The sequence below is a fragment of the Neopelma chrysocephalum genome, unplaced genomic scaffold (genome assembly GCF_003984885.1).
Source record: "Neopelma chrysocephalum unplaced genomic scaffold, ASM398488v2 Primary Assembly neopelma1_143, whole genome shotgun sequence".
Taxonomy (NCBI): Eukaryota; Metazoa; Chordata; class Aves; order Passeriformes; family Pipridae; genus Neopelma; species Neopelma chrysocephalum.
In genome coordinates, this window is record NW_020897805.1 from 5,518,118 (window position 1) to 5,530,844 (window position 12,727).

Genomic DNA, 12,727 nt, shown 5'->3' on the forward strand with positions numbered 1-12,727 from the left:
GTCAAACACTAGGGATGTGTGCAGCTTTGACTGTATTGGAGTGAAGGCGCTGCAGTTGCAACTAGTTTTTAAATTACATTGTTTGCAAAATCAACTCTAGGGTGTCAAAAATATTTCTGGGCTCCTTGATAAAGTTTCAGTAGCAATGAATCTGACCCTTTTGTTGTGTTTCAGGTACTTGAATATTAGCTGTTGAGAGTAATATTAATAGCGGTCACATTTCAAGTCTCCCAATATATTGTATTCACACAATGCTTCATTGCATATGTACAGGAGAGTATTCCTTGAGGGACACACAACCATTTGATTTGCTTGTCCAGTCCGGGATTGTTTTACCCAGACTGTCAGCAAGGTTTCTTATAGTTTAGGATTTGGTGGTGACTTGAAATATTGGACATTTGTCTGCAGGACAATTCCATAAAACCAAATACCTTGTTTTTTGGTATGTATTCCACAGGTCCAGAAATATTAATATGGATGGATCTCTAGTCAGCTGCCTTAAAATGAAGACAATAAAATTGATTATAGACCTTAACAAAACTGTAGTTTTGTTTTGTCTAGATGCCCAGTATCTTTAGTTTAAATTACGTTAAAGAAATGGCACCCCCTAGCACCAAATTGTCATAATTCAAAGGAAGTGGGGAGTTTGTGAGAAGACACATTTGGGTGGCCACTGAAAGCAGTGCGGACAATGTAATTTGGCTGCCAGTGATTGCTCTGTTTCACCGGCCACAAAAATTCACAGCCATCCAACTTCTACCTTACTTCTTCATCTGTATTTAGTATTCACAAGTTTTGCTGGTCTTCCTGGAATTTATTTGCTTCTGTTCTAGGAAGTTTGGTAAATATTTATTTAAATTTTATCAGAATGCCCAGAATAGTGGCTGAAGTAAAAGTTATTAGAGCCTGTCTCCCAAGGCAGTTATTCAGTTGCTCTGTTCTCCAGAGAATTTGTTGACTGAGGTAATGCTGCTTTTCTTTTTTCACTCCTTCCCTCTCCCTGAGTGATTTTCTCCAGAGGAATGATTCTTTCCCTGGTGGCTTATCAGAAATCCTTGGTCTTGGGAGGAGTTTCTTAATTCTTACAGAATGAAAGAAAAGGTGAATAAATCTTATGTTTATAGACTATAAAGAGAAATTACCGTCCACTTTGACTATATGCCTTTTTTACAAGGCTAAACTTACTGAAAAAAAGGAGTCCAAATCTATGCTCATTCCTTTATTTGGTGCAATATAGTTTGGGGATGGGGGATTGTTTTTTCTGTTGCCACCCAGTAATGAGGAATAGAAGTTGTGATGGTACAATATCACTAGAAGAAATCAGCAATTTCCTTCAAATGCTACAGTTCAACTTCCAAAACATGCCTGCTTTCATCAGATAAGTAAGAGGGCATTCAGTGTCAGAATGTAAATCCTTCTCATTTCTAATTCACAGTGGGCTTGAGATGTTTCTTGCTAGGAGCATTTCTTTGGGCTGGCCCAAGAGGTTTTGACCTCTGTTTGTTATATAGCAGGCTGTCTGGTTCAAGAGAGATGTTATCAGAGCATAGCAAATACAAAATAGCATCTTCAGTTTTTGATAGATTATTGTTAAATTGTTTAAAATATATGCTGCTAGTGCCATCTCTGTCCTTCTTTTCTCCTCCAAGACCATCTTTGTACGGTTTGGTTGGGTCATTCCTGTTTCCTCTAAGCCTTTAGTAAATGCTTATATTAGGTTGTCTTCTCTAGCTCATCTTTCAGGTTTTAAGCAAATAACTTAGATGCATATGTCCAAACCAGCTGGCTGTCTTTAGTAGCTGATAAAGTCTAGCAAGAGCAGGAAAAAGTTGACAGTTCATACATGTTCTTTGTTGCAGCTCTATAGACTCAGCCCCCAGAAGGGTGTGTAAGCCAGGTAATGTTAGCAACACTACAGGCCTGTTGCAATATTTGGTAGGCAAACACAAACAATTTTCAGCAAATACTTCACATCTTTCCACAGAACCTTTGAAAGAAACAGGCTTTCATTAGGTAAATAAGCAAGCATCACATGCCAGATGCAAATCCTTTTCAGTTCTTATGCTCACTTGACTTATTCTGCAATGCTGCCACTGAGCCCTGAAAGTGGGAAGAGGTGCTTGATTCTGCTTCGGTTTAGAGATCGGCAGTTTATCAGGGAGGGATTTTTTACAGCATTGTTGTATGAGCGATCAGGGACACTGGTTATGAAATGATTTGAGTGCAACCCTGCAAGCTTTTAGGGATGGCTCATTTGCTTGTAGCTGTCCCAATGAGGATTAGTATTTCTTACCTGCAAGCCACAGTACATATAATAAACCACTGGATCAGTGGGTTCTGCTGTGGAACTGTCAATGTTTGTTCTAGCAGATCTGTCTATATTGGAGTGTGCAAAGCCTCTGAGAGCACTCTAGCAGGTCTGTCAGCCCTGGCTCCCCAGTAGCACACTTCTACACACTTTTGCCTTTAATTTTGTGTTATTACCTCTTGCTGTTTTAAACTGCAGTGTCCCTTTTCCTTGCTCTCCCTAAAGATAACAAGCTGACAGAGCTGATGACACTAGGAGCTAGTTGGAATGCAGGGAAACCAACCTTGTAATATAAGCATGCAGCAGGGCAATTACCTGAAACTGTGATCTGCAGATGCTGCTCTCGGTCTGAGGAAACCACTCATTTGAGCCAGCAGGCTGAGGTGAGGGCTGCTGGTGCAGGAGGCAGTTCATGTGCTTAGTGGTTAGTGCTGGCTAGAGACCAACTCGTCCAGGCTCAAAGGAGCACTCTCCTTAGCTAGAGGTGTGATATTTTTATGTTTCTGCAACACCATTCTTATACAGGGAGGGTTTTTTTATATTTTTATGTCTATACTTTAGGTATAGGTCATATCCCAGTGCTGTGTATGTGCTTCCAGCTAGCCTTGGACCACCTTTGCTTTTGTAATCAGGGTGCAGATGTGCTTCATGATTGAACAACTTGTGTGCACCGCCGCTCCTCCTCCCAGAGGAGTCCAGCAGGCTTGCTTATGCAAGCTGTCATGCTGTCTTTTTTTCAAAAGCATGTGTGGGTTTGCTTTTGTGTGTATCCGGCTGGCTGTTCATGCCTGCATATAATAGGCTCTGTATATAAAAGCGTTCCCAAGCACACGGCTGTGGAAACAGCTTCCTTAAACCCGACAAAACTGCCAGCCCTTGCAGCTCAAGCCACCATAAATTACAAGAACCTGCTCCCACCTCGGCGGAGCTGTGCCTGCCGGGTGGTGTGCGCACGCACACACGCTCGCTTTCCCCCTCTCACAATCAAAGATGATAGAAAGTCTTCTGGGGATTACTGCACATTTGTAGAGCAACAATGGAAAGCAGCACAGCACAAATATCTATTCTTCCTCACCCAGCATAACAAACACTGCTTTGTCTCACATCTGGCCCTTTTTAATAGCTGAAAGCCAAAGGCTGTAGCTATTTAGCAGCTAATGGTAAATAAAGCTTTATTAAAACAGCTTCCTTTTTCAAGTATTTAATGATGAAAACAGCCTTTCACCTGACATTTTATACCTCTCTCTTTTTTTTTTTTGTTTCATAACTAGTAGGGGAAATGAATTAGTTGTCGTGGATAGATACTAAACTTTTCTCAGCAGACGATCTCTGAGAGCATCTTTGAAAATTCTCGCACTGAAAACCGGGCTTAGAGCCCTTTCAGTGCTGTGTGAGCCGTGTGCCTGTGCCTGTGAGTGCAGGCGTGCCGAGCTGCATTGTGCCCGCGCCGTGCGGGCTGTCGGGGCTGTGCTGCGGGAGGGCACCGGCGGAGACTGGGGAGGAGAACTGATGCAATTATATGCAATTAATAGCATTAAACCTGTGTGTACACGCGGAGATATGTTCTGATAGCTCAAGAAAACAACGAATACGTTTAATAATAAGAAAAATGTCAAGTGGGATTTAGATGGGTTTTCGTCTCTGGACCAACCACATCTAACCACCAGGACGGGGCGCTGAGGGAAATGATGTTTCTTAAATCCATCACTGAAGGCGACAGGCTCCCGGGAGCTGCTGGGCTGGTTCAGACCCGGCTCCTTGAGGTTTCCGTGCTTTCAGACGACAGGACGCGGCAGAAGCAGGAGAGGGGCCGGCGGCGACCACCGCCCCGGGCAGCGCTGAGCCCCGCGTCCCCTCAGCCTCGGGCAACGCTGAGCCCCGCTGTCCTCGCCCCGTGTCCCCTCGGCCCCGGGCAGCGCTGAGCCCCGCTCTTCCACCCCGTGTCCCCTTAGCCCCGGGCAGCGCTGAGCCCCGCTCTTCCCCCCCCGTGTCCCCTCAGCCCCGTGTCCCCTCCGGGCTCCCCCGGCCCCGCGCGGGCGGTGGCGCGGCCCTGCGGCGCCCCCTGGCGGCGCGGGGGCGGGAGGCCCCTGCCCGCGCCGGCGGTCGGCGGTTCCCGGTTCCCGGCCCCGCTCCAGCCTGGCTTCTGGCTTGATCAAAGTCACTTAGAAGATACAGATTGTCTGCCTTCTCCTAGGACCTCCCAGCATGCTGGAGACATGCAGGAAATTATTAGTTTTCAGCTGAGTGAATAAATAGCATTAACCGACTTGTGCGCTGTGGTGGGAGGGGATGCGGGTGATTAGAGCTGCTATGCTGAATCCCTCCTTAAGGAATGGTTTTTCTTCGTTTCCCCTTCTCACCTGCTGTTAAAAAAAGAATTTCTTAACCGATAATGGTATTTCCTGTGTCTTTTTTTTTCATGTCTTTCTTCCACTGAGTGGTCCGAAGTGGCTCCAAATTAGATCTTGTCTGGTCCAGCAGCCGCAGAGTGGCCGGGAGTGTGCTGGTCCCCTTGGAAATGGAGACCTGAGTAATGCTGTGCTGCTGGCCTCAAGAACCGCTCACAGCAGCCTCTCCTGCTTCCTGGGAAGGGCTGCCTTTCCTCCTCTGCCCTCAAAATGGATTTCTGGTGGGAAGGTTATTTGCTAAAAACTTGATTTCTGAAGGAATGGCATGGTATTGCTGAGGCAAGGGAGTGGGTAGCAGTGCTTAGGGCTGGGCAGGCTGGGCAGCAGCTGACGTGTTTTCAGTGAGCTCCACTTCAGCTCCACCTCTGCCCAGATGTTGAGGGCACTCACTGAAAGCACTTCATGAATAGTCTCTAAAGTCACGGAGAAGGTTGGGCCTGTTTCAGTGGTAATTCAGGTCTCTCTTGACCGCAGGTGAGCAGATTTCTGTGGTCCATTGGTCCTGGTGTGAAAGAGTTCTCGCTGTGGATGGCAGCTCTGGCCATGAGGAGAGGTCATCACAGAGCAGAACTGAATCCACACTAACTTTCAAACTGCAGTACATTTTTAGACATGTTCTGAAGCAGTGTTGAAATGTTGGGCTTTTTTTATTTACTTTTTTTTCCCTTAGAAGGCTGTTCATGCTGCCTTAGGAACTGGTGGGGACCACGTTTTACTAAATTGTTCTTCTTAATTGTGTTAGTTAGAAGTTCAGTTTCTGATACAATAATTGCAATCTTCTAACCTGAACTTTCAACCAACACAGAGTGTAGCAGAAGCTTGTGAAATTCTCCTTCATAGAGACACTGCATTTAAATTTAAATCTATTTTCAGTATGGAAGGGGGTTTTGTTGTAATGGTTTAAGAAAAAAAATTCAGTATGTTTGGGGTTAAAAAAAAGGCTAACAGGTCGATACATCTGTTCCTTTAAAAAAAAAGCATTCTCCATTTTTGAGATATCATAAATATGTAAATGAGGCCTCTTTAATTACTGCCTAGGGCTATAAACTCGCAATGCTAGAGGGGAGGGAAGAAGGAAGTCAAAGAATAATTCATATATAAATTTTTATATTTTTTTTAATAAGAGAGGGAGATTGGGTCTTTACCTCAGAAAAGATAGCAGAAGAGTGGGGCTTTTTATTGCTGAATTAACCAGAGGGTGGTGGGAACACTTCTTTTTTTGTTTATCCTACTGGATGCAGTTAGCATGTAAAGCAGTAGCGTACAACCTTCCCGGCTAACGTGTGCACCAAACAGAGGGGATTTGTTACAAAGCAGTGGGTAAAATTCCCTTCTCTATCCCCCTCTGCCAGTACCCTTAATCCTGATCAGCAACATCCCCTGCTGTCTTTCAAGCTGCTCGCAGTGGCTGAATCTTAGCGTGGGTTCTAATGCAGGGACACCACAGGCCAGCGAGGGACCCCGCAAAGTCGTTTTCACTTGTGACCTGATAAGTGCACAGCACTTAACCGAATGGAAGTCTGCTCTTACTTGGCCCTGCCAGCCTTTCTGTATCTTAAGTACCATTATTTTCGAGTAAGGTGATCTTGCTGCTACTTTTAAAATAGCATGAGATCGACAGAAAGGGCATTTTTTTTAAATTTCAGCAGGTGGATGTGCATGTGGGGAACTGGGCCAGAGTACAGCAATCCCCATGTAGGAGGTATAGTTACTGGAAATTTAATTCTGCTGTTATTTTTCTTCCAGCCAAAATGGTCTGGTGTCAAAATGCTTATTCTGCCTTGGTGAAATTTCAGATCCATATGATAATTTTCACTTTCCGCATTTAATCTTTTAATTCTTGCTGAGGCCCATGAAAGAGTAATTTCCAGATAATAATGGTTTTCCACTAATAGGCTCAGCGTTTTTTATAGCAGAAATTACTTAGAGCCAGTATGCTCACTGAAAAAAAAATTACTCTATTTGATGCTCTTATGATGTGTCTGAAAGAAAGATAAAGATGAGTCTTGCGGCGGTGAGGCGGGGAATTTCAAATACCACGTGTTATGTCATTGTATGTGGTGAGGCTTCACGTGTACAATTTTGGCTGTTTGGTTCATGCATCAAATGTTTACTATCCAGTGGAGTTAGTGGACTGAGGGGCTTCTCTTGACCAGAAGAGAATAAATGAGATTGGGCTGTGAAAATAGCAAACTGTCAGCAGTAAAGGGCTGCTGGGTGTCCGTCCATCCATGCTGTGTGGGGGAAGAGGCAGAGGGAGCCTGGCAGGGCAAGGATAGAGCTGTAGAGTGCCAGTGATGTGAGAACAAGTGGAATTGAGTATGGAAGTAAAAATACTTCTAGCTACTAGGGGAAGGGTGAGAGTCAGAGAGCACCTTTCAATGGGAGCCATTGGGTTTTAAAAGCAAAACTATTTTGGAGACTAAATTAGATCAGCTTATTACAGAAATTTATGGCCTGTCTGTGTGGGAGAGCAGGGGATTGTGTTCCCAGTCCTGCCTCCAAGAGCCCTGTCGGGTTCCTGCTCAGTTGAGTTACTTTTGTGCAGTCTGCCCTCTGCTTTTCCAGATGGGCTTTGAGAAACTATGCTGTGTGGGAGAAATGACAATTCGGACAAGTACAACAGTACAATAGTACAATAGCTGTAAGTTGATAGCAACCTTAGATTTTGTTTATGGTTAACTAGAGGGCAGGCAGTTGGGGTGGCATTACATGTACAATTGAAAAATCCATTACTTTTTTTAAGAAAAAAAAGGTGCCTCAGTTTGCATCTCTCTAAATATTTCAAGAGAAATCTGTGTGCATGTATATATATTTGTTTTCAGCATGCCTTTCTCCATCTGTCCTGATGTTCAATTAAAATGCAGATAATGTGTCCTGGCTTGTAAGATGGATCACTGCTGAAGTGGTGTCATGTCTAGGCTAGCTTTATCTCCTGATAAATACCTCTGCTGTCCACTGAGAGATTAAACTTCATGACTACTGAGGTCTGTTTGGGGGTCTTACAGGCAGATAAGACTGTGTTACTGGCTTTTAATAAAATGTATCAATTTATATTTGCTAAAGGACCTTCGGATGGCATTTGCTATTGAGAAGGTGGCAGTGGCATAATCAAAAGATAATACTTGTATGTGAAACTGGCTCTTCTGTTTCATAAGTATTATAATTTATTGACAGGAGTGCTTTATTGAACCCTCTTGTGTCTAGAGCGTGGAGGTGAGGAGCTTGAGCTGCTGTTATAAGACCTGTCTAGCAGAAAAGATTTCTTTCCCTGAGACTAATCCAGCAGAAACCATGGAAGAACATTATCAGCTACGTACAGAAATCTCAGGCGGCTTGGGTGTGTGGGATGCACACGGATGCTGTGGTCTGGAGTTTGTCTTGTTGTGAGAGCCATGCAGTCAGGGTTCCCACCATGGGGAACACTCTTTTCCTCCAGGGGGTTGAGTAGTGCTGGAATTGTTTAACTGAAGAGATGTTGAGTCGTGTAACAGGAGTGGTGAGCAGCCAGCTTCCCTAATCGAACAACTATCTGAAAAATTTGCTGTCTCTTATGTGTATGGGGGGAGTGGAAAATAGTTTTGTCATGAACAGCGCTCTGAATAACAAACTGCTCAGTGCCCCTGAAGAGATTCATGAGGTAGAGGTTTCTGTGTGAGTCTGGGACCTTGCTTGTGCTGGTATAAACTTCTATATAAATAGGGCATTTGGGTATATATTTCTGAATCTGTGTCCACTCACTGTTCATTAATGTAAGGATACAACTTCTTAGACTGTACCAGTCTGTCCAGTAAAAGGATATGGGAATTTTTAGGCAAACATTTTTTTCAAGTTTCAAATGTACAATATGTACATTCTAATTTGCATTTTAGATGCCATGACAGTGACTGAAACAGCAGAGTATACGGATATATGTGTAAAACATCTCTGTGCCCCAGAGAAGTGAATTCTAGAAAAAAAAGCACTTAAATCTGGTCAGCTTATTAGGTAGAGTCTGGAGTCCCATGCAGTTCTACTCAAAACATAAATAAGTAGAAGTCACGCTACAAACCATTCAATAATATGAATTATGGATTGAAACAGTTGAGTAGTTGTTGGTTTATGGTGTCTTTATGATCTGCTGTTCTGCCACTAAAGGAAAATCATAGGGTAAGGCCAGAGAGGGGAAATGTGTGGAAGGGGCCCAGTGAAATGCAAACCATACCAACACCGACAGCCTTGCTTACACGTACTTGAACTTTCAGTGTCTTGTTCTTGGTCCAAGTTTGAGGGGCATTCTGGCCATCCCTGCCTTTCAGATCAGTAGAGCTGTTTGTGCCGTGGCCAACCCTTTACCTCAATCTGAAGGAAGGGGTAAGAGAGAGGGAAATGCAAATTTGGCAGGATGTGTGTGTGCTGAGTTAGTGCCTATCGCTCCCCCATCTCACAGGCCTGGTTCTAGATTCCAGACACACACTGCTATCTCGACAAAGAGCCACTTAGGTGTGATCGTGGAGTGTGATGTAAAGCATGGCTCTGAAAAAGATTTAATGAGTATGTGGAGCAGGGCCCATCTCAATGGCACTGGTGTGTATCAAGCTGCGTCCACAAACATTGCTTGGCATGGGGAGCATCAGTGGTGGGCCCAGAAGACTGTGAGTTTGCTCTTTAGATCATTATAACTTGCTGCCAGTTTTCATTTAATGATTTCATACAGCTGTAGCAACATGAATTAAAACTCCAAACACCACTCTGAGCCTTCATTTCCATTTTTCTAGATTCTTTTTTTAAAATCACAGGAAGGTTTTAATTTGCCTTGTTACAGAGGTTTTTCAGAAATGGACCTAAAGACTGCAGGACATGTTTTTCCAGAAGTAACAAGTAGTTTGTTTGGCTATAGTTACCTTAAAGAACACGATTTTTCTAGAAGGCAGGAACTGCTCAGCCCTTTGGTTTGAACATCAGGCCTCTTCCATATATGCTGGGTTGTGCATCTGGCCATTAGTCATTCTGAAAGTCTGGTCTGAGTTGTGAATCCCAGTCCTTCCTGCACTGTCATCTCAACCATTTCAAGGGCTCATTAAATAGATCTGCTAGTTGGAGGAGAGTCCAAAGTGTACCTGTTGCTTTTATTTTCAATACAGAAATCCAGATTCTTCACGACACACATTTTGTGCTATTTTTGGCTATGTAATACTCTGCCATATCTGAGTCATTTAATATTTATGGGAGGTATTTTCTCTTAGAGGAATATTAGGAAGAATCCCTATGCCCTTGTCCTTGCAAAGGCCAGGCTGTCATTGTTATTGGGATTACTACTGTTTTATCTCCCAGTGTGCTCAGGGGTTTCTTGGGAGCAGCTCAGTTCAATTGTTAACGTGGTAGAAGTGTATGTATGGACTATGCTCATGATCTTTACTGTCCTTTTTGTCTTGCAGATCGAGGGATTTTAATGGCTTTCAGGTAGAAGAAAGTGGAGACAATCAAAATGAATTCTATGGACAGGCACATACAGCAGACCAATGACCGGCTGCAGTGCATAAAACAGGTAAGCTGAAGGTGGAGGTCATTGCTGCAGATGAGTGTTGAGTATTGCATGGCAGGGTGTTGTGCATTACTGTTACCTATTGCTTAATGAACATCCTTGCCCTTTAGAGGGGAGGAGAGCAGTAGGAATGGGACATTCAGTCTCATGGAAGACAGGAACATCTGCTGCGAGAGCTGGTGTATAAACCTCAAAAGACAAACTTTCCCTTTCACCTTTCTAAGAAATCTTCAGCCTGGAGAGTCAACAAATCTGTCTCAGCTGGAAGCAGTGTGTTGCTAGTCCTGCCAGCTCTGTCCTGAAGGGGTCACAGCAGGCAGCCATCACACAAGTGCTCTGAGCACAGTAATCCACAATTTCGATGGGCCAGTTTTGATTTTAATCCAGTAGCTGACCTGAGACCTACACTGCCTGGAGACTCAGAACCTGGACAGTTGGCATGGCTCCAAGTGCTCAGAGTGCTGCCTAATCAGTTTGCATGGAGATTGTAAAAACTTGTGTTTGCAAGGTGAAATCTTCAGAAGCATCTGTTTCTGAAGGGCCCTTATAATTCACTGAAAGGCAGTGAAATCTGTCTCACTTACAGATTTCCTCACTGTAACTGTGCTTGCAAATGCTTTTATAACCAAGTGAATCTACAAAGGCAAGGATGGAACAGGCAGAGGCCATCTTTCCCTGCTTTACTCTTCTCAGTGAGCTTTGCTCTCTGGGGTTGCAGGCAGTGTGTATCCTCCCCCTACACATGTACTTATCCACATACAAGAATCCTAACAGAACTTTCATAGCAGTGGTCCTTTGTAGAGGAGATGAGCAAGAGAAAGGTTTCTCGTGTTGATAGTTCATGTGTTTATCCCTAAACCAATGCATGCATGCAGCATTCGGGTACATAAATGCAAATTGCACACAGGCATTTTGAAGATCTCAGCTGGATCCAGAAGATGAGCTCCAAAGTTCATCTCTTCAGACTGGCTGAAATTTTCTGAATGACATTGGAAAAACAGAAATGTGTTATTCCATGCAATAATGTTCCAAATCATTTTTCCCTGCTGTCTAAGCAGTTTTCTCTGTCAGTTCAGGTCACAGCATGTTTAGAGGCCAGAGTCCTGCTGTTTTAAGTTTTTTATTTGTATTAACTAAGTTAAAAACCTACTTGCCTACTTGTGCTCTGGGACAGGTGCATATTGCTTCTTGAGGGAGTACAGCATTTCTCTGTTCATAGATTTGTGTCGTAGACACAAGCACTCTAAATCAAAGGAATTGATAAATGATAAGCGTGGGAATGGTACTGTATCAGTCTAGATTTTTATACTTATTTTCTTTTCTTTTATCTACAACTTCTTCCAGAGGGGCAGCAAAGGGGAAGGTGCTGATTTCCTCCTCTGGTGAGCAGTGATAGGACACAGGAAAATTGAACGAGGCTGTATCAGGGAAAGTTCAGACTGGACATTAGGAAGAGGTTCTTCACTGAGAAGGTGGTCAGTCACTGGAACAGGCCACCTAGGGAAGTGGTCACAACCAAGGCTGTCAGAGTTCAAGGAGCATCCAAATGATGCTCTTAGTCATATGATTTGGTTTTAGGTAGTTCTTTGATGAGCAGGGAGGTGGACTTATTGATACTTATGGGTCCCTTCCAACTTCAGGTATTCTTCGATTCTGTGATTGTGGGTTTCTCTTCTCTTAGCTTCATCAGTCTCCATCCTTACGTTTTGCCATCTTTGCCTAGATGTTAGTGGAAGTTTATATTTTCTAGAATGTGCTGTAATGCAGAAATGTGTGGGGTTTTTGCAAGTCTGACCATGCAGATGCTTTAAAAAAAAAATACAGCTCACACCTAACCCAGCTGATTTTTCTCTGTATATTTCCTTTATAAGAGAGGATTTCAGAATAAATCAAACAAAGCCAGTTCATAGGTCAAAGAGCAGAAATAGGAATCTGTTTCTGCAGAATTACTGGTCATAATCCAGCCTTGGTCTGTGGTGTCTTTCCCTCTTTCACCCCTCTGTGATGAAAGTTAATGCATCTAATGGCCCTTTAGAGGCCTGAGGGAAATACGAATTTGGGGATTTCATACCAGTTTCTTATGAACAGATATCTGGTTCAAGAAAAACATGCCCTTGATTGGCACAAATTAGTGTCCTTTTTGGCCATCCTAGCCCATAGAATGAAGAATGAATGTTAAATTGCAGACCAATTTAACCTTCTAGCTGTAAGAACAGACCTTTACATTATGTGGAGACAAATGGAGGATGCCGCTCTGTTCCTTTTTCTAGAGCTGTTGGTTTCTGTACACAATTTATATTATTTTAATTAGATAAGAGAATATCATATTACACTTCTTACAGTTTTAAAGAGATATTTCTGCCTATATAAGGGATACTCTGTCTGTTTAACCACTAGCTTCATTTATACAAAGTGCTGGTTTACATGTGCAGCTAGGATATTTCTTCAGTTATGAAGGCCAAGGGGGAGGGAGGAAGGTCAGACTGC

The 12,727-nt window shown here is 43.4% G+C and overlaps 1 protein-coding gene across 5 annotated transcripts in view; it reads left to right on the top strand.

The window, feature by feature from the left end:
* Positions 1-12,727, top strand: part of ZMIZ1 (zinc finger MIZ-type containing 1) — a 298,803-nt gene that overhangs the window by 130,718 nt on the left and 155,358 nt on the right. For all 5 annotated transcript variants that reach the window (XM_027699954.1, XM_027699958.1, XM_027699957.1 and 2 more), the window contains one exon: positions 10,134-10,243. In XM_027699954.1, coding sequence (XP_027555755.1) covers positions 10,184-10,243 — 60 coding nt within the window. In that variant the 5' untranslated portion in view covers positions 10,134-10,183. The remainder of the gene's footprint in view (positions 1-10,133; positions 10,244-12,727) is intronic.